The 25,575-nt window shown below is 38.0% G+C and overlaps 1 protein-coding gene across 5 annotated transcripts in view; it reads left to right on the top strand.

The window, feature by feature from the left end:
- The first annotated feature begins 3,862 nt into the window (after positions 1 to 3,862).
- Positions 3,863 to 25,575, top strand: part of LOC128004307 (latent-transforming growth factor beta-binding protein 3) — a 35,011-nt gene continuing 13,298 nt past the window's right edge. For 2 of the 5 annotated variants that reach the window (XM_052592594.1, XM_052592591.1), the window contains exons 1-13: positions 3,864 to 4,910; positions 16,923 to 17,071; positions 17,313 to 17,427; positions 17,922 to 18,088; positions 20,295 to 20,400; positions 22,062 to 22,148; positions 22,943 to 23,062; positions 23,136 to 23,315; positions 23,806 to 23,919; positions 24,022 to 24,035; positions 24,192 to 24,261; positions 24,860 to 24,946; positions 25,098 to 25,223. In XM_052592594.1, coding sequence (XP_052448554.1) covers positions 4,670 to 4,910; positions 16,923 to 17,071; positions 17,313 to 17,427; positions 17,922 to 18,088; positions 20,295 to 20,400; positions 22,062 to 22,148; positions 22,943 to 23,062; positions 23,136 to 23,315; positions 23,806 to 23,919; positions 24,022 to 24,035; positions 24,192 to 24,261; positions 24,860 to 24,946; positions 25,098 to 25,223 — 1,576 coding nt within the window. In that variant the 5' untranslated portion in view covers positions 3,864 to 4,669. Of the gene's footprint in view, positions 4,911 to 16,922; positions 17,072 to 17,312; positions 17,428 to 17,921; positions 18,089 to 20,294; positions 20,401 to 22,061; positions 22,149 to 22,942; positions 23,063 to 23,135; positions 23,316 to 23,805; positions 23,920 to 24,021; positions 24,036 to 24,191; positions 24,262 to 24,859; positions 24,947 to 25,097; positions 25,224 to 25,575 lie in introns of all 5 variants that reach the window. The other 3 variants (XM_052592596.1, XM_052592593.1, XM_052592595.1) reach the window with 2 other exon arrangements.

Genomic DNA, 25,575 nt, shown 5'->3' with positions numbered 1-25,575 from the left:
TAGATGGTCACTGAATTTATTGGTCACTTCATCAGGTACATCTTGCTATAGGACCATGTTGGACCCCCTTTTGCCTTCATGACTGCTTTAATTCTTCATGGCATAGATTTAGCAAGGTGCTGGAAACATTCTTTGGTCCATATTGAAATACTATCATGCAATTGTTTGTCACTGACATGTTAAAAAAAACCAGTCTGAGCTTTTTGTACGCTGTGGGTACACTGTGGTCACAAAGGGATAGAAGTGGTCAACAACAACACTCATGTAGGTTGTGGCATTTAAACGATGCTCAGTTGGTACTAGGGGGCCCAAAATGTGCCAAGGATATATCCCCCACACCATCACACCGCCACCACAAGCCTGAAATGTTGAAAGAAGGCAGGATAGATCCATGCTTTCATGTTGTTTACTCCAAATTTTTTATCATATCCAAATGACGAAGCAGAAATCAAGATTCATCAGACGCAAAACCTCTTCCGATCTTCGATTTTAAAATTTGGTGAGCCTTGTCTTCCTTTTCTTAGCTGACAGGAGTGACACCTGGTGTGATCTTCTGCTGCTGTAGCCCATCTGCTTTAAGGTTTTGTTTTCAGAAATGCCAAAAAACAAATAAAAAGACAAAAACATAAATCACAGTCCCACAATAAATTCAAGTCACGTCATCATAGTGTAACTTTTAAAAGTCATATCTTACAACCCAACATTAAGCCACCAATATTTTAGATAAAAGTGAACGGCAATCATGCATCATCTGTAAAACAAAGAAAATACAATTCATGATTGCCCCTTTAAAATATTAGAATTAAAAAAAGAATTAAAAACACAACACAATAAAAAAGCAAACTTCAAATACTCAATTAAAAATATTCAATTAAAATCAGTACCTGTGGTAATGAATGAATCTACTCAATTTCTGAGGCATCCACCAGTATATATCCTTTAAGCACACTATAAAACAAACAAACAAACAAACACACGTTAAAATGGACCGCGCTAACCATAACCAATGAGTCACAACCCTTACCTCCACAATTTACTTTAACAATGTTCACAAGGCAACAACTAGTTTCATTCCCACACAGCTTCTCCTACTTAGCACATGGTCCTACAAAGAGAAAGGCCAGAAGATTTGATTTCCCCCTCTATAGTACTTGGACTCATGGGATCTGTAGTCCAACACATTTGTAGTCCCAAGCAAGCCTAATATGGAGCCACTACTAATGCTATCTCCACCCCATTACATTTACAGTAGCAGACATACTACTCTAATGACTGCTAGTTGATATGTAGTTGCAGAGTGCACTTATCAACAGCGGTTGTAGGCTACTCTGCACGTCCAGTAAACAGTCCTCTATAAAATGTAACACATTTTGGGTTTGAAAACGGCGAGGTGGGCGGATTCGACGAAGGATACATACGCCTTCCCTGGGCTGACTTCGCATCATCCACTGTGAAAGCCAATCCAGCAATCCACAGCGAGAGGTTGATCTATTTCCTCCTGCACGGATCAGGTGGACAAACAGTAATTTCGCTATCACAACGAAACACACAGCATCTCCACAACATGACAGTGGTGGCAACAACAATACAAAAAGCAATAATCAAAGTTACGCCTTCTTTATTTGCATGAACATTTGGGCGGTGTTATGCAAAGTAGACATGTGGGGGCGTATTTAAACGAGGCGTTTCAGGGGTGTGTGGACAAGTCTTAACTTTTATAAAGACTATCTCTTTGGATTTGAGACTCTAGTCTTTGCAACTTTATAGATCTTCTTTATGCACCAAGAGCTTGTAACATTCCAAACCAGTCTACTAATACTCTACTAATACTCTAATGAGAGTTAGTAGACATGTAGGAGCAAAATACATATATTCAACAGAATGTGTTAAAGGGACCGCCAAAATAAAATGAAATTGAATTCTTTTGTAACTAAAAATGTTACTTTTTGAATAATTTATTGTGTCCTTAATGAAAAAGTGTTTTATTCTGAGGAAAATAACATACTGACCCCAAAACTTGTGTAACATCAGCTTTACACCAGCCAGTTCAGTTATTTTTAGAATTGTACCTTACACAGAATCTGCTTTATATCTGTTGTCAGGCTTGTTTTTCTACCGATCCCCATCAATCTCTTGAAACCCCAGAGATTTCCGTTGTTAAAATGCCACTGTGCTGTTTTGCCCCAGACGATGAGACATCGGTCAGCCACATTTAGTTGATGTTTGGCTAAAGCTCTCCTCCCTTCTTGATTCTGAAGTGACTCATGTGTCCGCTTAGGCGTTATTATAGTCTCTGTGACGTAAGTCAGGACCACTCTGCTCTTCGAGCCCACACCCTGCCTCCAGACCACAGTCCTTGCTCTCCATGCTGTGGTAAGCAGGTTTTAATGTCACATTGAGGGTAACTTTTGTTGGGCTGAGTGCTCGTCCCACTTCACTGTGATATCAGACTGTTATAGTGCTTATTCAATCACTGTTTTTCATTAACAGAGCTTGTCATGTACAGTAAGTGGTGTTGAGGTTATCTTCCTGTGAGAACTCTCCTTCACTCTTAGAAATAAAGGTTCTTGTTTTAAGAACTGTTCACTGAGAGATTTTTAGGAACTCTTCTATGTTGTGATTCCCCCCCTTTTGAAACCTTTATTTATTTATTTATTTATTTATTTTTAAGTGTTGGCATCCTGTTGCAGTTTTAGGATGCCTAATGTTGCATTAATTATTGCACTATAATTTTCATGTAGTATATTCATATCATGTTTTTACCAAATTATGGTAATTATGGTAATTTTTTCTGTAAAGACACTAAACATTTAACCCTGTTAGTGACAGTGAAATTATTATACTGGCAGTACAATATTTTATAAGGACTTTATAAGGAAATTTGCTTTTGGAATGCATTGTGTAAAAAAAAAAAGAGCCTGGCATGCAACAACTTGCTTTTTCTGTTTTGCTCTCTGTGTGTATTTTAGCATAACACTCTTATAATGTGTTTGAGCAACTTTGCATGTCTGTTTTGGGTTTTAGAGCTGCATGCCTATGTGTAGCCAAAAATGTAAGATCTGCCTGTGAACTTGATGTGTGTGTGTGAGAAAGAGAGAGAGGAGCTCTCATGCAGTCATTTCCTCAGTGAATGAAAGCAAACATTCTCACTTTTCTTAAAGGAAGTGACTCAACTCTCTAATGTTGCCTCTACATCATTCTACTATACTCTCGTTGTTTATTTTTGCCCATTTTCCCTCTCTCCCTTCTTGTTTTATACATGTCTCTATAAAATCACATTTTCTTAAGTTTCAAAAAAATTTGTCTGGTAACAAGAACACACTGAAAAAGTGTTTATGCAGGATTTACCTTCACATAATCAAATTTGTGTGAATTTACAAATATAAAGAATGTAAAACACTTAATAAAACATGATTTTTCTTTATAGAGACACTGAAACTGTACATGATACTCCAAAGAATGCTAGTTAATATTTAATTGTTTACATGTATAATAATACTTAATGGAATGTCATGACACTATTATCCCTGCTGAAAAAAAGAGAATGGTTTGTTTTTTTGAAGCAGGACCATAACCACCATGACCCCAATAATTAAAATGTAATTAAACCAATATTTGAAATTCTTGCACTGCTCTGATGCACTGCAAGAATGCGCAGTACTCTAGTTTGTTGTTATGGATGACAAAACAAGTTTTAATCGTTACATTTTAAGGTGTTCCTCTGGGTGCTCACAGCGCCCATCAATGTAAAAATGATTGAGATGGCCAATCAAATCAAAGTAGTTCACAGAAGCAGAGCATTCCAGCTCAGAAATCGTCAGTTCCGACGTTGAAAGAGAGCAAGGTGGAAGACCAATTAAGACCAATGAACCGCTTTTCAGCAGTTAGATTTTGTTTGTTTGTTTGGGGTTGGAGGCATCTTGCAAGATTTGGAAATCACGTGGTAAACTGCGCTCTTGCGCCGCTCAAATAGTAAACACTAGAAATTAGTGTTGCCCATGAAAAATTAGATGGTATTTCCACTGACATTTTAGTGTCATTTTCGTGTTTATTGACCCTGACTGCAGCGGGAAATCGCGCGCAGCACCCTCGCCGGTCGCTTGATGAGTTCGAAACGAGGGGAAAAGGTGACGAGGAAAAGCACCGACGTCAAAACCGCTGTGAGTCCCGCTGCTGTGCTGCTCTGCTCTGGCCCTGCGCCAGCTCGGCTGCCCGTGGATTGGCTCTCGCTTTGCCTCTCCTCCTCCTAAACTTTCCCAAACTGCGATACGTACACACGCCATCCACGCAGAGACTGAGAACTATGCCTTAAGGAATGAGGAGTTTTTCATCTTATTCCACTGCCAGGTTGCCTTTTAAAACATGTAAGGATTTCAAAAAGCCTTTTAAAAATGTCGCAAACGGCCTCGATGCGGATAATCTGTATTTTTTATCTACCGAACCGGACGTGATTTGTCAAGTTTCTTACTTGAAACGAGGCAGGAAGGAATCGGGACAACTTTCTTCGCGAGGACTTTCATTGCCAGCGCTGCTTGGGAAAAGAGCGCGTGATTGTGTACATTTTCCAAACGGGGCTCCAGGAAGGACTTTCTGATCCGTGCAGGCTTTTCGGGGAGATACTGTGGGGTGGTAGCGTGAATGCCCTGTGTTGGCACTGAGGGATGCCAGCATGCCCTCGCTGATTCTCTCCCATCTGCTCCTCATCTGGCTCGCGCTCCAGCGGCTGGCTCTGTGCGGCGAGCGCGCGTCCACTCGCGAGCGCTTCAAAGTGGTCATCGCGCCACTCATCTGCAAACGGACGTGTCTGAAGGGCCAGTGTCAGGACACCTGCGAGCAGGGCAACAACACGACTCTCATCGGTGAAAACGGACAGTCGGCGGACACACTGACCGGGCCAGGCTTCAGAGTCGGTAAGTCGATTCAAACGAGTTTATAACGGTGATTATTCGGTTTGGTTTGTTGACAGGGCTGCTCACGAGCTCTATTGTTGAAGTTTTTGCCACACTTGGATGAAGGACCTTAAACCTTAAACCTTAAACAATTAAACGTTAGTTTACCCAAAAATAATCCTTTCACCTTGAATGACTTGAATCACATATTTCCTTACCCTAATGTTGTTCCAAACCTGCGTGACTTTATTTCTGACGTAAAAACACAAAAGGAGATGTAGGCAGAATATTAGTGACTGAAACCGCCAGTCTCCATTCACTTTAACTGCGTCTTTTTTTCCATACAATGAAAGTGAATGGTTACTGGGCCTGTCATTCTGCCTAATGTCTTTTTGTGTTTCATCTAAGAAAGTAAGTAATGCGAGTTTGGACGTGTGAATCAGTTATGACAGAATTTTTATTTTTGAGTGAGATGTCCCTTTAATGTACAAACTTTATGATTGAATATAGCCTATGGCATGTGAGTCTAGTCTGTGAGTGGAAATGCAATAATAACCCCCTCTCTCTTTCTCCATCTATTTCTCTCTCACTCATGTTTAATGGTTTCTGCATATTGTCTGGTTGGAAGTGTAGCTCTAACTCTGAGCTGTATCAGATTGGATGGGGTAAGGCATGGTGCCATAAAGTCTACGCAGCAAGATCTGCACTGCTCACACATTCTCTTCTCTTAAACACACACATACTGTACATGCACATTCTCTTTGTCCACATAAACACACACTTGCAGTCGACACAGTCTTAAAATAGTTTGTATGTTAGTAAGAGAAACCCCCTTCTGCAAGGGTTGCTGTACCAGTTTGTTATTTCAAGTCAAGAATGCCATGAGCTGATATGCTTAGAGAGTATATCTGCAAGTAAGTGTGGGTAAGTTTAGCCCAACATATTTGTCTGGGTTTTTCATTAGTATTGTGATGAAGTGATGGTTATTTTAGTTCTCCCTCTCAGCAGGTTCATTTGGTGTGTTGTCTCTCTTTCTCTCCCTCTTGCTCTCTCTAATTTTGTCTGCTGGATGCCTGTGTGTTTTTGAATGTGTTGAGTCCAAAAATAAATAAATGTGGTAAAAAATAGAGGAGGAAGCTGAGTCACTGTTGAGAGAAAGCTACATTTATGGAAGTCTGAAGAAGTCCCCACACATCAGTCTCTAAGACTCTGACCAAGAGCATCTGTGGTTCATGGTCTGTGTGAGTGTAGAAGGATGTGGGATATTTCTGAATAACAAACATCATAGCTGACCTATATTCTCTGATTTGTTAGAATCTGATTCTAAAACAAGCACAGCTTTATAATAAGACCTAGGCCAATAATTTGTCTGACAGATTAGTTATTTTTTGTAACAGTTATTAATTATTTTCAGTGATATTGTTTATTTATCTTTTGTCTACAGATAAATTACATTGTTTTGCTCGAAAAGGAAAAAGATTTGACTAAGTTGAAAGTCATTTGTAACTCTCTACAGTCATTTTCAAATTCTCCCAGACACTTCAGAATTTTCAGATTACAAAAACCTGACCTATCTAACCCTTACTCTACACAAAAATGATTTGTATTGTCTGTGACACATTCTCATACTCTTATTCTTTAACACAAGTCCTTTTGTTTGCATTACAATCTGAGGTGGTTTACAAGATTATGAGAATAGACAAGAAGCCCCCAAAAGCTCTTTAATAATGCTTCCCCACTGACAGGTTGAAGTTTTTGTTGTTTTTGTTTTATTTATTTAATTTCACCAGACTTGAATTTTTCCTTCACAAGGTATTTCAGTTGCTAGTTATCCTTGTCCAGAGTCCAGAGTTCATGGTGTTCAGTGGAAATAAGCACTGCAGCTACATTCAAGCCTTTATTTTAATGTCAACAATGAGTTAGTCATGAAGTATTTTACCTTTTGCTTAAAGCCTGACTCATACATTTTACATTTTTCCCTGACTTAGACTTTGTGGTTTCAGTCATGGATTTCACATACCGTCTGGAAAATCAGGGACCATATGACATACTCACATGTTGACTCATCTTATTTGATATGCATAGTCTCTACCTTTTCTTTTTGTTAAGTTAATTGTGGCCAAAAAATGAGAATTTGCTGAATTAAAGAAGTAGATGAGTCCTTTTCTGTCCTTATTGGCCCCCTCATCTGAACGCTCTGTTTGAATAGGTGTGACGGATTGCCTACATCCTTGGACGCTTCTTTGATTTAGGTTCAAAACATAAATACTCAGTACATATCAAACGATCTGTAATAACAGACAAAGGAATAGTGACGACGTTTGTTTGTAAACACATTTGCGGTAAAATGAAGTGAACAAAGGACCTAATTCTTACTGACATTCACTCTTTCCTGGGATCAGAAGGAAGGCAATACAAAGTGTTTTTCCATTTTATGTTGTTGTCTTCTGAGCCATCTTTATTGTTTTTTTGTTAGTTTTTTATTCTGCATAGACCTGCGTTTGCTTCTCTCGTTATTTACATCACATGTGTGAATCGGTGGGCGGGACTAAACAGACAGTGATGTAGTGTTGATCATCTTCTGCGGAGGTGGGGTTAAGCCACACTATTACGTCATAAAGTAGCACATTCCACATCTTGTCGTTTTGGCAGATTGGCTTCAATTTAAGCTGTTTTAAGACTAACAAGAAAAGTTTGAGTTCTGAAACTTACAGGATGTTTTCGTAGTGCAGTGACCTCTTGTATGTCAAAAGAACAAAGAAATGTAAATGTCTCAGTTCATGACCCCTTTAAGTACTGAGAAAGCAGCCTCTTATTCTCTTTTTGTGTTCCTCTCTCTCTGTCTGTCAATGCCAGGATCTGGGTTTTGTGGTGCGAGTTGTGTAAACCCCAAACCATCCTCCACTTCTGCAGAGTGTCCAGAATGATGCCAGCATGCCACAGAAGCCCTGCCCAATGACTATTTCAGTCCTCATTCACACACACACACTTGCTACTCTTTCACATGCAAGCCTCACATATTTTCTTGTATTTTGGGGACTTCTGTTAATTTCTTTATTTAACTCAGTTCTACTTACAGCATAGTCTGCGATCACTCTTTATTTGACTACTGCAGTGCAGTGCTCAGTAAATTGTGATTAGATTGCACACAATTGTATGAGCCAGATTTATTACATAACTAAATACATAAAGTCTTTGGGGCTAATCAGTCTTTATTCCTCCCCTGCACTCATTTTGCTCAGGCTACGCATGGAAAATCCATGCAGCAAGCCACAAAGGAACAGTTTGAGAGTGGAAGATGTGTCAGAAATCCAGCCGAACATTCCAGAAGCGGGCCAATCCTTGTGTGTTTGTGAGTGTATGAGTCAGTGTGGTCATCTACCATTTGTCATAAGTAAGAAGTGCAGTAGTTATTATTACCTTCTGTATCATCAACCTCTGGTTTCTCAGTCCTTTCCCCTTGCCATCCTTCTTTACCTTTGTTTTTTAGTTTTTTTCTTGTGTCATAATTGGTCTTGCCAGTCTAAGACTTTGAAACCATTATTCGAGGTTGTGTTGGAAAGTGATAAGAGAACACTATGTATAAGTGAGTATCTGTCTTTGAGGGAGAGGTGGCAGCTGTGGGCTTTTTAAAAGGGCAATATTGAAACTCAGGCCCTTAAACAAGCATTCTGGTTTACTCAGAGTAAACTCACTGCTTTTCACTGTGAGAATGAGGCCAGTTATTTAAAGCAGAGCAAAGGAATGTCTTCATATGTATGTGTATTTTTTATTTGGCCCCATACCCTGTGGTTATTCAGAAGTGAAATCGTGAAGATAGTAGACAGGGTTTTTGAGTGATACGACTAATTTAATTCTTTTAGGACATTTTAGACATCCCCTCCAATGTTCCTTTGTGATGCTCAGTATCTAAAGTTCAGCTAAAAAATACATTTCTGTTATATTCACATCGTTCCAAACCTGTATGATTTATTTTATTCTGAAGCACATAAAATAAGATATTTCAAAGAATGTCTTTTTTGGTCCATGCAATGAAAGTCAATAAGGTCCAGACAGAGTTGTTTTGGATCCCACTGACTTTTATTATATAGACAAAAACAGTTCTTCAAAAAATATTTGAACTGGTGAACTATATCCCTTAGTCAGGGCAGTCACCATTTAGAATTTTCCACGAATGAAAACGTTGCTGTGAGGGGTAGACTACAGTCTTTACAGTGGTACATACTGTATAAAGGTAATAGATCACGTAATGAAAAATATTTTAGTTTTTGAATTCTTTTTTTTTTTTTTTTTTGGAAAGATGTTTAGTCATCTGATCAATTGACATGTTGTTAAACAATGGTACAATCCGTTAACCACGCTGTACTTCAATCCCTCATAGCCTTGCTTTCATTCCTGTTAAAAGTTAAAAATGGCACTACCCTGACTTAGGAAAGGCCTAGACGTTTAAATATTACTGGTTAATAACATCTCAGAATAATCATAGATCAGTAAGAGACAGTGATGTCCCCAGGGGCCCGGGACATCATGTCTGGTTTTCATTTTCATTGGTGCCATTGCAAACAGAGACACCAAAACATCAATATTTTCTCAGTCAGACTAAACCTTACAACTTCAGTTAAACACGGACAGATAAAGCACCACATCAAGACTCTTTTGACCATTCTGGATTCACAGTAGCATGCTCCAAGAAAAGGTATAAATAGCTTCCAAATACATATATTTTTCAACAACTCTCAAAAAAGAAATTTCCAAGGAGTCATTTCATCATGGTCTTAGTGTCTGGATTATTTTCCCTCTGCACATGAAATCTTCTGCAATATTCCATTCTAAATGTCCCTTTTCCTCTTCCTTTCTCTCCATAAATACACAAATACCCATCAAGCACTGTTGATGACATCACAGTCTGCTGTCAGCATTCCATCCTTCTACGCCATTTGACTTTCAGAATCTTGAACCTCTGCTGTTGCCAAGGTTACGACATGTTCTGGCCCCATAGATATATATACATAGATGCCTCATTAGCGACTGTTTCTATGGGCTGCTATATTTAAGCCGGCCGCCATATTGTAACGGTTAACATGATGTCATTCACCATGGTAATAATCACTGAATATTCGAAAGATTCCACAGTCCTGCACAGAACGGCTCAATGGCTTGTTGAGAAACTACAGTATTGTGAATGACGTCAAGTTGACAGTTCCAAAATGGCAGCTGAATCTAGGAGCCATTGAATGGGGCCTCTATACATATATATGCTGTCCCCCATGTGACTGTGTATAGACGGTTTCAATGGCAACAACATAAACAAACGTTTCTGTGCATGCTCGCATTTGTGGCCCTAACTTAACTTCCGGTAGACTTCCAAATAGAATCAATAACAACAGCTAAGTAGTCCCACTAGAGTAGATAATTTTTGATAAGTAAAAAATGTTTGCTGCGTAAATCTGAATTACTGTAAATGCTAATTCATTCTGTACCAGCAGGAGTTGCTTTAAATTGGGAGAAACAGAGGTTTCCCCAGTAATTGCTGTACACAAAGAAGCGCTGAGCTTACAAATGCTGCTTTATCAGGCATATAACATGCAAGATGAAATGAAAATGACATTGAAAATTTAATAGACTAATTAAAGATAGTCTTCCTTTAGAAATATAGTGATAGAAAAACACCTGTGCCTCGTTTGGATTTTTAATTGTGCAGTACGTGCTCATGTTTATTCAACGAAGCCTTATGGAAAATCAGTCAGTTTTGATACTGTAAGTGCCACAAATAAATAAATTTATGGGAAACACATCCCACAGCACAACCATCACCTGAACGTTAACTGCATTTGTAGACGGCACCATAGACAGACTGATAAACAAACACAGACCAGAAGTTAACTTTGGGCCAGGCGCATGTTCTTGATGAAAGTCTATAAGAAGCTTGCAAGACCTGTGTCATAGCAGGAAAATGTAAACATTGAGATGAAAGGGAGAGGTTGGCCCACACAGGTTTGATGTTTTATTTGATGTGTTTGTTTGTTTGTTTTTTTGTAAGATCTGTGGATGAAAGTTATTTTTAAAATTATTTTAAGCTAAGGCCAGACTCATGACAAAAGTAGAGGTGCTTTGAAGTAAGTTTCAAAGTTTTGGAGAGCAGATTTGTGTGTTTTGGAAGTCAAAAAGCTTTTATTGCTAAACCTGTCTAGTTCTCATGGAAAATGTTTGAAAGAAAATGCTTCTGTATTCACAAGAAAAAGGCATCCATACATGCTAGAATGTTAATATTTGTGTTTGTGTAATATTTGTATGTGGGTGTGTTTATGTATGTTGAGATATAGTACAGTACATGTACATTCCGTTTCAGCAAACACTCACTCTTCTCTTTTCTAGACTTCTCTCTATGCATTTTTAAAGTCTTTCTGATGTTTTTATGCATGTCAGGTTTAACACACAGCTGATAATGATTATATACAGTTAGTATATTTTTGGGAAACTTGGGTTCAGAATTATAATGGGTGTGTGCTAGGGTTGGGCCGATAGACTATGCCATCGTCCATCGCCGATGGTTGACAGACATCACAATGTTAATCTGACATTGACGAACCCAGTAAGAGTTATATTAAAAAAAATTGTCTTTGATCTTTCAAGCTGTTTAATTGCACTCAGTGGGCGTTGCATGCATCTGTCCAAAAGAAGTAACATAAAAAGCACCCATCCATAAAAAAAAAAAATGTCTCGCATGGCTCCTGGGAGTGAACAAAGGCCTGTAGCGAATCGGTGCGTTTTTGTAATAAAAACATCCATATTCAAAACGTACTAATCACTTCAATATAGCTTGCGTTCACTGTTGTGCATGGAAGCAGCTCTGGGCGAAGGACTTATGAGTTCGGCTTTGTGCGTGCGCCACTCAGAAGTGACGGACACGAAAGCACTGGGGACAAAACAAAACATTAAGATCCAGGGGGTGTAAACTTTTAGAATTTGAAGATCAAGGTAAATTGTAATTAATTTATTTTCCAGGACCATGGAAGTATCTTCTGTTGCTTCCGAAAGGCAGTACTAAATGGAAAAAATGTTTTCACCCCCGGCTCTTAATTCATCGTGTTTCCTTCTGGAGCATCAGTGAATGTTTGAACATTTTTTAATAGTTGTGTTTGAGCCCCTCAATTTTCGTCAGTGTGAAAAGATGGATCTCAAAAATCATACAGTCACTACTGGAAAGGGTTCAAATATACAAAAGATGCTGGAAAACTGAAGATTCCACAGGAGATGGAGGATTTTTCTAAAGAATAGTTCCCAGTTTAACTGTTCAGAACAAACAAGGGACTCGTGAACAGCTATCACAAAAGAAAAAACACTTGTGGAACATCCAGGTAACCACACACAGTACTAAGATCCAACAAACTTTTGAATGGGGTTATTATATAATTTTAATAATTTCAGCTCTTTTAGTTGTCTTGTGGAATAAATGTAAACATTGTTTATGTAAAATATCTTACTCAGGACAGGGGCAGCTGTGGCCTTATGGTTAGAGAGCTGGACTAGTTACCTGAAGGTTGCTGTTTTGAGTCTTGGTGCTGGCAGGGGTTGTAGGTGGGAGGGAGTGAATGAACAGCGCTCTCTTCTGCCTTCAATACCCGTGGGCTGAAGTGCCCTTGAGCAAGGCTCTGAACCCCTAGTTGGTCCCCTCGGGTGCTGGATCTTATAGCTGCCCACTGCTCCGGGTGTGTGTTCACTTCTCACTGCTGTGTGTGAGCACTTGGATGGGTTAAATGCAGAGCACCAATTCTGAGTATGGGCTACCACATTTGGCAAATGTCACGACTTTCACTTAAATTAAATATGCATTTTGAGAGATCTCTCTTATTAAATGACTTAAATTTCTATAATGCACCAGTGGCTGAGAAGGAACTAGAACATTAGGTGTGTGTGAGAGAGGAGTACAGTACCACTGATACAGTGGTGCAATATATATAAACACAAGTTTATATATTGTGGTTTTGTCATATGTCTCTCTCTGCCAGGGAGAGTCAGTGCTCTGTATGCATGTGTCTGAGCTTGCTGGCCTTTGTGCCAGGGTATCTGAAGAATGTGAGCATTTCTTTGCTTTTGCACCACTGTATCAGTGGTACTGTACTCCTCTCTCACACACACCTAATGTTCTAGTTCCTTCTCTGTCACTGGTGCATTACAGAAAAACAGCTTACACTTCTTTGTTTAAATATATTAAACAGTCTCACTTTCTTCTAAACCTCTGAAACAATTATACCTAGTTGTTTAATTTGTTTTGAAAAAACAGTTTATGGTCAGCGGTTTGCTGTGTAACTGTTTAAAAGTTTTATGTGCTCTAAAAATGCATGTGTGTGTGTGTGTGTGTGCATGTGATTTCAGAGAGAGTTCAGCACATAAATGTCTTCATACCTCTGCTTGTAAATTATATTTTGGGTTAAAGACATTTATTGAGCACAAGATGAGATAAACACTAACAGACAGAATGAGAGTCTACACTGAGGAACAGCGATATAGAGCTGACTGACAGTTTTGATGGATAGTGCTTTGGATTGATCAAAAGTGTTAAAAATCCATTTCAAATAAATGCAGGAAAATGTTATAAAGAAATGTTTATTGAAAACCAGCATATTGGAATAATTTCTAAAGGATCATGTAGCACGACTGAAGACTGGAGTAATGACTGAAGAACACAATCAGTAAAAGGTTATTTATATCCTTGCATATCTCAGATTAAGGCAGTTAGGGACCTGATGTGAACCCTGCTGAGGTGAAGCTGATTTATCCACTGCTGTGGCAGGTTTATGGATTTAACTGCAATGCTTTTTATACTGAAGTGTGAGAAAGCCGGTATGAATCTTTCAGTTTCTTACTGTAAATACATGGTGATTTTCAGACAGGCAATGGATTAGATGAGCACAGCAGACACACCCCTGACTAACCCGCAGAAAATCATCACACGGTCTGTCCTATCGTATACACCCCACCCATCAACACACACACACACACACACACACACTCTCTCTCACTCACTCACTGGGTCTGTTAAATCCATTAACAGGCTTTTTAGCTCAGACAAAGAGTAAGAAAGTATTTGACATTCCTCCAAAATTGTGAGCACACAATATGTTTTAAGATTTCTAAAGCTTTTGTCAGTGTTCTGGTCTTGCTGAGATTAAAGTAAGTATTTTATAAGCAAAACAAATCTAGTCGAAGCAGATTTGACAGATCAAACTAAGATTTTGGTTGTAAGAGAGGGCAAGATATGGTGACTAAAGCTGTATTTTCGAAACCTCTTGAGTACTGCAATTAACTCAGCAGGCACAGACACACTGAAGCATTCACACACACACACACAAATCTACACACAGTTATGAATACATAGGCAAAAACACAAGCTTCCACACATAAAATCACACACACAGCCTCATATTCACACCCACATAGGCTTTAAAGCTTCACGGTACACATGCACACGCTGACAGAATGGCACTTTACATTCAGTATGTCTCTGCTATGAATACTGGACCATTAGAAATGTAGAAAGAAAGCAAAAAAGTAAGAAAGAAACCTTTTAACTGTTCATTTTCTACTCATAGGGCTGTTTGTTTTTGTTTCTGTTAGAAATGTGGTTGTTTGTTTGTGTCTGTCATATTTATTATCTTCTGGCTTGGTTTTGCTTCAGGTGTTTCCCCTTCTCTCTAGCTTTCTCTCTCTCCTTCTCTTGTAAGCACACTCTTATAAAGTCATCCTATTTTTATGTAAAGTAAGAATAGTGCTGGTGTGGGAGCTTGAATCAGTGTGAGCGTGTGTGTGTGGGTGGTAGTCATACTCATACGCATGCAGACTCCGGCCAGCTGTAATTGTTTCCGTGTGTTGTCCTCATCAAGTTATAGGAGAGCCACAGTTTGCTACTGCCAGCCTGATCATATTTCTTTGTGCTCTTCAAAATTGTCTAGATTCAAGAATCTGGATTTTTTTAGTTGTTTTGCACATCTGTTCTCAAGATCTTTGCAGTCCACTGACTTCATGCTTGTTGTTTAAAATGCTTTTAAGATGTTTTGTTTTATGATTGTATATCAGTCGTATTCCTGACAACATTTTCTTCAATATTCTTAATTTAGCAAGGGCTAAATATGAAAATACTTGTTTACATCCAGTATTAACACATAAAATATTAAGGTTAAAACTAGAAACTTGATGTGATGATAAATATGTTTAAATATGAATTCTTGCTGATTATGGGCTAGAAGTCTAAATCTGCATGTGACAGGAATTACAGGAATTGTTACAGGAATTTAAATACAGATATTTAATGGATATTTGTTTTTATCATGTATTTAAGTTGAGATTGGACTTTGAACATTCATTTTTTTGCTACTTAAAAGCAGTATTGTTAGTATTTTAGCACCATCTAGTACTACACTCCACTACAGCATAGATTTTTATTTTACAAAATAAAATAAGAAAAGTTTTTAGCATATAGTATATGTAGGGTTTTACTTTTTTCCTAATTGTAAATGTTTCAACTATAAAATCCATAATTTTGGTGACATTACACTCTGCTGTAGAGTTTTTTTTTTTTTTTTTTGCCTTCTTGCTGATATTATTGTCTTATTTTTGTAACTTTTTTTCTCTCAATGTTTTGACTCTTTAAATCACAGTGGATGATGTGGCTGTCATGTATTGACTCCTATGTATGTTTCTGATTTACATTATATAGTTACTTTTTATGCAGTGTTGTACAAGTTACTTCCAAACTGTAATATATTATAGATTACTTGTTACTGTAATTTAAAAGTAATTCCTTACTTTAAAATATTACTCAGATATTGTCTAAGAATTGTAATGCATTACATGACTCCTGTATTACTTTTGAGTTACTTTCACAAAATCTCTACAGAAGTAGAACTTAACATTCTGAAATGACAAAATGTACTGCAGAGCATTTTACCTCCAGTAGAGGATGATATGGTGTAGCATAATAATTGTGGGCTATCCAGGCTACTAACAATATAGCTGAAAAATTGGCAAAGTGAACACAATGCAACACAATGCAAGAAAGGATGAAAGGATCACAAACGATCCAAGTCTCATTAGCCGCTTTTCCACTGGCCAGTGCGAGCCAGGGCTAACAGCGAGCCGGGTGGAGCTAATAGCCTTGGACCTCGAGCACAAAGACAGAAATCATGCCGCGTCATGCCAGTATCCTCGCAGCACTCCTGTAAAACCCGCCCTAAAAACGCCTTCACTGGACTACATCACACAATACAGCGAGAGGTAGATGAATAAAAATAAAAATAAATCGATAAACAAACATATCAGAAGCTGTTGTTTAGTCTTTATTTGCAAAGTTGGACACCACATGCAGCTATTGACTGACCACGAACAGGAAACAGAACTTATTTGCTGCATTTTTTGATTGCTGTGTTTTTATTTTTTAATACAATTTTGGGCTAAAAGTGTGTTGTGACGCAAGTGTTACTGAACATGTTACTGAAAGAAATATGTTACTGTAATGCGTTATTCCCAAACACTGTTTATATGTTAAAGGGATAGTTCCCCAAAATTAAAAAATTATGTCATTAATGACTCACCCTCATGTCGTTCCAAACCCGTGAGACCTCCGTTTATCTTCGGGACACAGTTTAAGATATTTTAGATTTAGTCCGAGAGCTCTCAGTCCCTCCATTGAAGCTGTGTGTACGGTATACTGTCCATGTCCAGAAAGGTAAGAAAAACATCATCAAAGTAGTCCATGTGACATCAGAGGGTCAGTTAGAATATTTGTGTAGCATTGAAAATACATTTTGGTCCAAAAATAGTCGGAGTAATTAATTTACTCAAACAGTACATTGACTGAACTGCTGTGAAGAGAGAACTGAAGATGAACACCGAGCCGAGCCAGATAATGACTCGTTCACTGTACAAGAAATTATAATATATAAACGACATGATGTAAATAATAATAACTATAGTATCTAAATATTCTCAAAGCTGATATGTCATTTCTAATCTGTAATCTGTCTGTGTTTGCAGTGGTGTGTCCTCTAACCTGTATGAATGGAGGAGTATGCAGTACCCGCACACACTGTCTCTGTCCACCAGGCTTCACGGGACGCCTCTGCCAGTTCCCACTTCGGACTCAAGCTTCTCGTGGCAACAAGCAGCCTTTATACACCCTGCAGGTGAGCATCTCCTTCAGACTGTGTGTTCCACAGACTTGTAAATGCATCCTTGGAAAAATTCTAATGTTGTTGCTTTTTTTTTTTTTTTTTGTCATATTGATTCCAAACAGACAAACGAATGAATCAAGACCAGTTGTGATTACACGAGAATATACTAAATATATCTGATGGCTTTTGAGGGTATTGTTAGATCTGGTTGTTTTAGATTGATAATTGACTGAGAATAAATGATTCTCCCCAGGTGATGCCTGAGACCAAGAGTCTGTTAGAGCCGGGTGGTACAGGTGGGCGGCAGCAGATGACACAGACACACTCTGTGTTCACTCTACAAGGCACTGGACATCACTCTTCTGAAGGTAATTTCATTCATTCGCACAGGACATTTTCACTTTTAATTTGACTGAACTGTGGTCTCATTTGCTTACATATGTACACATAAAAATAACAATGTGAGAATATTTCCATGCACAAATAATTATCAAAAGAATGACTAAAGCTCATTCTATTACATTTTGTGCTTTAGCTCAGTCTGGATTGGTTAGTCTGTTTAAGTATATGTATAGGCATATGAACAGCTGGCTAATAAGTGATCCCAAATATGACCATATGCTATCAAGGTCAATATAAATGTGTCTATACAGTGTTGTTATTGTATACTAAAATACTATTGCATACTATTTTAAATTGAAATAAAATTAAATACTGGAAGACAAAAAAAAACACCTTATTGCCTTTGAAACTACCTGAAATAAACATTCATTATTGAAATACACTTCATTTTTATTAAAAAGTTATTTAAAAATAACTGTATATTTCCTTCTTTTTGGTCTCTATTCATTCATCTTTCCAGTGCAGGTCAATGTTCGTGTTGTTCACACGCCGGACACTTCAGTTGTCATCCATTCTCTCGACCAATCAGAGAGCAAGCCTCACAGTGCCAAGACAGTGACCCGCCTCCCTCCACCAACACATAAGCCCAAGGGGAGGTGCTTCCAGGAAACCACACCCAAACAGGCTGTGAGTGACAGTAGATAAGATGACACGGAATATCTGATTTGCCTATGAATTTCTTTATATATATATATATATATATATATATATATATTAGGGGTGTAACGGTTCACAAAATTCACGGTTCGGTTCGATACACTGATGTCACGGTTCGGTTCGGTACGGTTCGGTACGTTTTAGATACAGCAAAAAGAAAAAATTGGCAGATAAATTTCCTTGATTTTTATTTAAATGTTTTATTTATTAAAACTAACAAAGTATGTGTTTTTTTTGTTTTGTTTTTTTTACATTGAACAATGATGGAGCTATTCTTTACCCATCTTCTATGGTGTTTTCTTAGCAGCATACTGTATAAAACAAAAATAGCTCCTTATAAATTTTTTTACAAATTAAATGTAATATTGTTGTAGTAGTTATGAACAAATACAAACATGTAACTCTTTTTATATTGAACTCTATAACTCTTTATATTGAGTGTGTTTTTACTCAGTTGGTTCTCTATTTGGGCTTATGTTTTTTGGAACAAAGCAGGAATTACGGTCTGGCTGAAATGGGCTCGTGAAGGAATATTGTAATGGGGCTCAATTACATTAAGCATGTTCTTAAAACCTGCGTTTTCCACTACAGAGTAAGGTCTCATATCCGCGGCTATAACGTAAATGCACCATTCGCTGCGGTGATGTCCGTATACGGAGCCCAGGACGTCACCTGTAGGAGAAAAAAAATCAATCCGTGGCGACGGTTTTGCAATCCGTCCCCTCAGTTTATAAACCGTACTCACGAATTCATAAACTATTCACTCGATTTAACAAATCGTGCCCACGAATTTCCAATCCGTGCACTCAGATTTTGTAAACCGTACCCTCGGTTTTTGAATCCGTACTCACGAATTCATAATCCGTGCGCACACTTTCGCAATCCGTTCCCTCGGATTTGTAAACCGTACTCACTGATTCATGCAGCAAACTCCTACGTGTTAACATACAGTTTTATTGAATATTATTATGTGGAATAGGTTTACAGCAAAGTGCCTTAAGTGATTCTCTATCAAGTGTAGTACGAGGTGGAATACAAAGATTTAATAAGAAAGATGCGCATTAAAATCTTGTTCAATTGCTGATAATCTATAATAGCACTTGATTATTATTGTGCAATAAACCTGGCATTGTGACTGACTCTGGAGTAATTTTTTCCTCTTTTGTAAGTTATTTTGGATAAAAGATTCTTATGCATAACCTGTTTAATAATATATAATAATGATACAAATAAAAATAAAGTTATTTTTTATAATTTTAATTTGTAGGCTAAATAAATGAGTACAAGACAGTAAAAATGTTTGTCATAAAATAATTTGTGAATTGCTTTATTTTTAAATAACCTTTGACAGTTTTGGAAATGCTTGTGTACAATTCTTTCTTAACATGAAGACTTATTTTTGTGATTTTATTATACTAAGCTCCACCCACCTCACCCCACCTGCCGGAGTTAGATGCATGTTTCACTGTTAAGTGTAAAATGCGTGTCAGTTTTCAAATCCGAGGGAACGGATTGCGAAAGCGTGCGCACGGATTATGAATTCGTGGGTACGGATTCAAAAACCGAGGGTACGGTTTACACAATCTGAGCGCACGCATTGGGAATTCGTGGGCACGGTTTGTTAATCCGTGGGTACGATTTGTTAAACCGAGTGAACAGTTTATTAATTCATGAGGATGGTTTATAAACTGAGGGGACGGATTGCAAAACCGTCGCCACGGATTGATTTTTTTTCTCTCCTACAGGTGACGTGCGGGGCTCCGTACCGAGCCTTCAGCGCGTACTGAGTGAGCGAGCGCCTGACTGAGTAGCCTAACATAAACATATAAGTGTGTTTTTTTTTTTCTTCGGGGGTGTCAGGGGCGTTGCCTGTTACGTCGTTTGGGTTATTGGGCTACCTTGTTGAAGGCATAACATTATATTTCACACACCTTTTTTATTTTCCAAATTTAATTAATTAGTCCAACGAACCGTTCGGTACATAATGCGTACCGCGTACCGAACCGAAAGCCTCGTACCGAACGGTTCAATACGAATACGCGTATCGTTACACCCCTAATATATATATATATATATATATATATATATATATATATATATATATATATATATATATATATATATATATATATATATATATAAAAGAGACTCTAATTCGTGCTCTCTCTCTTTGTAGTGTAGTAGTAACCCTCTCCCCGGCCTGACCAATCAGGAAGACTGCTGTGGCAGTGTGGGTAATTCATGGGGCCAAAATAAATGTTACAAATGCCCATCACTACCTTGTAAGTTCAAATAATTTGTTATATAATATAACTTTCCTTAGGAAGTTGCATTTTATTGTTTCTGTCCAAGATCAAAGTGTGTGTCAGGCCAAAAACAACAACTTCTCATTACTAATTCTTAAAAAGTAAGAGTTCATGCCACAGTCCCACTGCTCAAGTCTGTTTTTCCTTATAAATTCACCCTGCCATAGCTTGACGAGTGGGAATGTGTCATTGCAGTCTTGGAGTTAAGTTTCCTTGTGGGCTAGAAGAAAAATGTTTTTTTTTTCCACTCCCATTTTCTCTTTGTAACCCATTTGATGTCTCAGAGCTCAGTCAGATGGTAATCCTGGCCCGGTAAACGCTTCTGTGTGTGAGAGGATGTGTGTTAGTGTTTTCATTCGAGTGTGTGTGTGAATGTCTGCGAGTTTCTTCGTGCCTCAGCAACATCACCATATTTTCCAATGACACACCCTTTGCCGTAAAAGGAGACAAAAGTGAAGGCTGGAAAAAAAGGGGGAAAAAAATGTTGGCTTTGGCAAAAGCCTTCTGGAAAGCCACTCTGTCTCTGTTCTCACATGTTCTTATAAAGAAGAGAAAATATCAGCTTCAGTGAAATGTTCCCATCGCGGCCCTATTCTCTCTTTCTCACACACACAGAAGTGAAGCACATCACACACAACACACTATGCTACCAGTAAATCACCTCTCAGATAGGGTTGTACCCATAGACGATGGTAGTCCGAGATATCGACGATAGCAGATGTCTCTGTCAATAGTCAAGATGATTTAAGGCTCATTCTCCTATTAATGTAACTATTATTATTTTTATTAGGCGGCCTAATTTATTATAATTCGGCTATCAAACTGGCCAGCTATTTCACTTCAGCACCGCATTTCACACACACACACACACACACGTGCGCGCGCCTGTAGTCAGTGAAGAAGTTGTAACACTTTGACTGATAACTCATTAAATACATGAAATGAAAGAGACAGAAAATGAGGAGTTGGTGTCCCACACATTTGATGGCAGGTACACGGCAACACGATCTTCTCATTCATGAGAGATTAACTCTTTCTTGGTGTTACAAATAAAGACAAAATAATAACAAGGCGGCAGAGCAACTTATCCATATTGGTTCTCACATAGTCCTTCTACATCATCACCACATAATGTGCGTTATAAGTTAAGTGATATACCACACTATAATGTGATGCATGCATGCAAAATACATAGTTTTGTCCCTTACAAAGTCTCAATCCACAAACAGACGTACATCGTCTGCAGATATGAGTTTCATTGCACTTGAACAAGTAATCTGAACGGCCTATATATGTGGAATATTTTAAACGAGCCCTCACTAACTGAGTTTAATGCCACAGTTATGTTAGAATGCATCTAATTCCATGCTCAGATGCAGCAGATTTGTCACAGGACGCGTGATATGAACTAGCTCTTTTAAATACAGTATTTTTATATTTAACATGAGTTTATCAGTATGTTTGAAAGTATATTTTTTTGATTATTGGGGATTCCTTAGGCTTTTATATTCCCTTCATTGATTTGTTGTTTCATAGTTTCATGTTCTGGTATATTTAAACAATCAAACAAGCTAGCCTAGTAGAGATGCTTTGGCAGTAGAAATGATTAATAGTTTGTCTGAATTTCTCTCATTCAGATGCTGGGAAACACCAGACTATAGTAGAGGACTTTGGCTCCACGTGCCCTCAGGGATACAAGAGACTCAACAACACTCACTGCCAAGGTAATGTGTATATACATGCTGGATAGTGTGTGTTGTATAGGTTTTACAAATTGTAGATATGTTACACATCAATAAGCATTAAATTAACACAGACAAGACGCCTGCCAAAACATTTTCTCTGATGCCATTTAGTAGAAATATCACAGCCAGCCACAGGCAGAAAAAATGGTTTCTATTTCTATTTGCTGCATAGCCAAATCAGAGGTTTTTTGTGTTTTATTCTTGAGATTCCACTGGATAAACCGCAGGTACCAATGTACAATAGATTACTATTATTATATATATATATATATTACTCCTGAATCTCAATTGAAAGAACTTACAAAAAATGAAAAGAAACAATTTCTGGCATCACTATTTTAATTGTTAGTAATTCAGGTTCAGAAATTCTTAGATGATGGAAAACCCATCAGCATCATCTCCGACTGCAATTGTAGTTACTTAACAGCATTTACAGTGACAGCTGGAAAATCAGTTACAAAGCTATATTTGACAAAAAAAGTGCTTTCTTTTTGACATGAATTTTCTCAGCTGGTTTACCTTGATTTAATGGAATTCAAATTATTTTAAGGATAGTCTTTTGACCATTGTAGGCAATGTTAGGCAATCTTGAATCTTTACCCATGAGCATAATCTGAACACTCATCCTGACCCTAAGCCAATTTCCTCTTTTCTTTTACTCATGGCTTGTATAGGAACAAAAAATAAAAACTCAATTTACTTTGGACATATTTCATGAACTAATCACAAATACTAATGATTCTATTGCATTTTTTTTCTTTCTCTGCCTTTAGACATAAATGAATGTATGATGCAGGGGCTGTGTCAGAATGGAGAATGTTTAAACACACAGGGAAGTTTCCGCTGCACTTGCAATCCTGGTTATGTCCTGGCAGAAAGGACACGCTGTGTTGGTAAAACATAAATATGTGTGCACAACTCACATGTAACACAAATATACAGTATGCTCTACAAACCGTCATAAAGATCTTTTTACTCTCTTAGCATCAACAGCAACTGTCGAGCAGGGGCTCTGTTATCGGATGGTTACAGAAGCAGGGAAATGCGAGCATGCTTTTCCAACACACTTTACCCAGGAGCTATGTTGTTGCACTGTGGGTAAAGCATGGGGAAGCAATTGTGAGAGGTGCCCACAGGATGGGACAGGTGAGTGTGCCTTCTGAGGGGGGATGTGCACAATTCAGAATTGATTAGAGATTGCTTTTCATTTCTGAATTTTTAAATTCAGTCATTTTTAAATAGAAAAAGTATTTTTAAAAAGCCTTGTTTAGACGTTTTGGAAAATGTTTCAAAGTTTGATGTTTAAATATTTAAGAGCTGTTTGAAATGCTACCTATAGACATTTTGTATTAACATTTGTGGATCAGGGTGGAAGAACACGTAACTTCCAAGAATTCATTACCTGTGTCGAATTTCTTCTTATTTGAATCCAGTAAATTCCTCCTCTTGTCATTCCTATTCATATTCCTTTGTGCCAGTCGAATTAAAATCCAGTGTCAATTCTTCAATTATGAATTTTTCTCATCCTGTTGTGAACATGTTTCCGTGTCTTTAGAGAAGTTTTCGAATCTCTGACTAATTAATCTTTGGCTTCTCTCTCTCTAATGCTTCCTTCTTTCTCATTCTGTTTCTCTAGCTTCCTTTAATAAGATCTGTCCAGCGGGGAAGGGGATGTCTTTCCTGACCTATCATGGCACTCTGTCCATTCAGCCCCTTCTGACCAGTATTGAACACTTTAATCCTGACACTGGTACAGATATTTGTATTATTTCTCAGATCAAAATTATTGAAGCATGATTGCTATTTTTTATATTGACTGATTGTTCATTGTATCTTTGTGTTTGTGTTCCAGAGGTCAAGCCTCCGGTAAGATTCTGGTTTTAAGCCTGAATTATCAATGGAGAGAAGAACAGAAATCAAAAGTCATCTTTGACAGAAATCTCAGTCAGAGTTTTGATAAGTATATGAAGGAAGATCAGTTGTAGACTGTTCACTTAATTGATTTTGGTCTCATGTCAACAGGAAGTCCCAATTCAGACAACCACGCCCATGCTGCCCTCTACAATCAGCACGCACGTGCCTCGCCACCCAGGTACACTTTAGAAAGTGTAGTGCTGTGTCTTTGTCACGGTGTCTGTTTCCCTGGGTGTCCACTAGTGGTCTCACTTCCCCATAGGCACCCCACTGCACGCACTACATTTCCCACAAGCCTTGTCCCTTCATTACGGTTAATTGCACACCTTTTAATTGCACTCAGCTTTTCTCCACTTTCATCGTCTTCACCTATCTATATAACCGGTCTGTTTTCTATCTGTGTCGTGGAGTCCTTGTTTTCCCGCACCCGGTTTTCTCGTGGTCCCTTGTGTTTTCTTGTTTCTTGTGTTTCTTGTTTTTGGACTGCTTTCCCCGTTATTGACCTCTAGCCTGTTTTGGATTTTGATTTTGGATTACCCCATTAAACACACTGCATTTGGATCTCTCGTTTCCTGTGATCTATTGTTACTGTCTTTCTCCATAGCTCAAATGCTAGTGCAGATATCACCACAAAATGACAAATGTTGTGTCCTTAACATTAATTATCTGCATTTATTTTTCAGTCTCATTCTTTTTCATTTGCTCACAATCTTTTAAGTATTTCAAAATGTGTCTTTTTCTTACCTACCTCTCCATTTTTACTTCCATTTCTTCAGTCATTGTGGCCAGGCCAACAACTCCTCCCATAGTCCATGTGCCTCCAGAGAGTGATTCACATGAATTAGCCCAGACGCAGGTCTCACGTGAGTTTCGTGACAGCTTGTCAGTTGACTCTGCGGTATTGGTCTATGCAAGGTTCTTTTTTGGTAATTTAATGAGAAAAGTGTTATTAAATGTTCTTTTTTTGTTTTTTTTTTCACAATTATGATTGTGTTTGGGGTTTGGGTATCACAGCAATGGATGACTGCAAGCTGAACAGGAATATATGTGGTCATGGAGAGTGTGTGAACACACAGAATGGTTACATGTGTCACTGTTACCCTGGATATCAACCACATGCACAAGGAAAGAGTTGTGTGGGTGAGTACATGTAACACATGTAAACACACACATACTGTGTGACAAATGCATGTATTCTGAAATAAAAATAACTGTACTTGTAGTGCATAAATGATATGCTACCAATCGTGAGTTTGGGGTTGGTATGATTTTCGATTCTTTTTGAAAGAAGTCTCTTATGCTCAGCATTTATTTAAGAAGTCTGCATTTATTTGATACAGTAAAACAGTATTATTGTGAAATATTACTACAGTTTAAAGTAACTGTTTTCTATTTGAATAGATTTTAAAATGTAATTTATTCCTGTGATGGCACAGCTGAATTTTCAGCAGCCTTTACTTCTGTCTTAAGTGTCACATGATCATTCAGAAAT

The sequence above is a fragment of the Carassius gibelio genome, chromosome A5 (assembly GCF_023724105.1).
Source record: "Carassius gibelio isolate Cgi1373 ecotype wild population from Czech Republic chromosome A5, carGib1.2-hapl.c, whole genome shotgun sequence".
NCBI classification, from domain to species: Eukaryota; Metazoa; Chordata; class Actinopteri; order Cypriniformes; family Cyprinidae; genus Carassius; species Carassius gibelio.
Note: the sequence above shows the minus strand (reverse complement) of the source record. Positions and strands in the feature narration are given on the sequence as shown.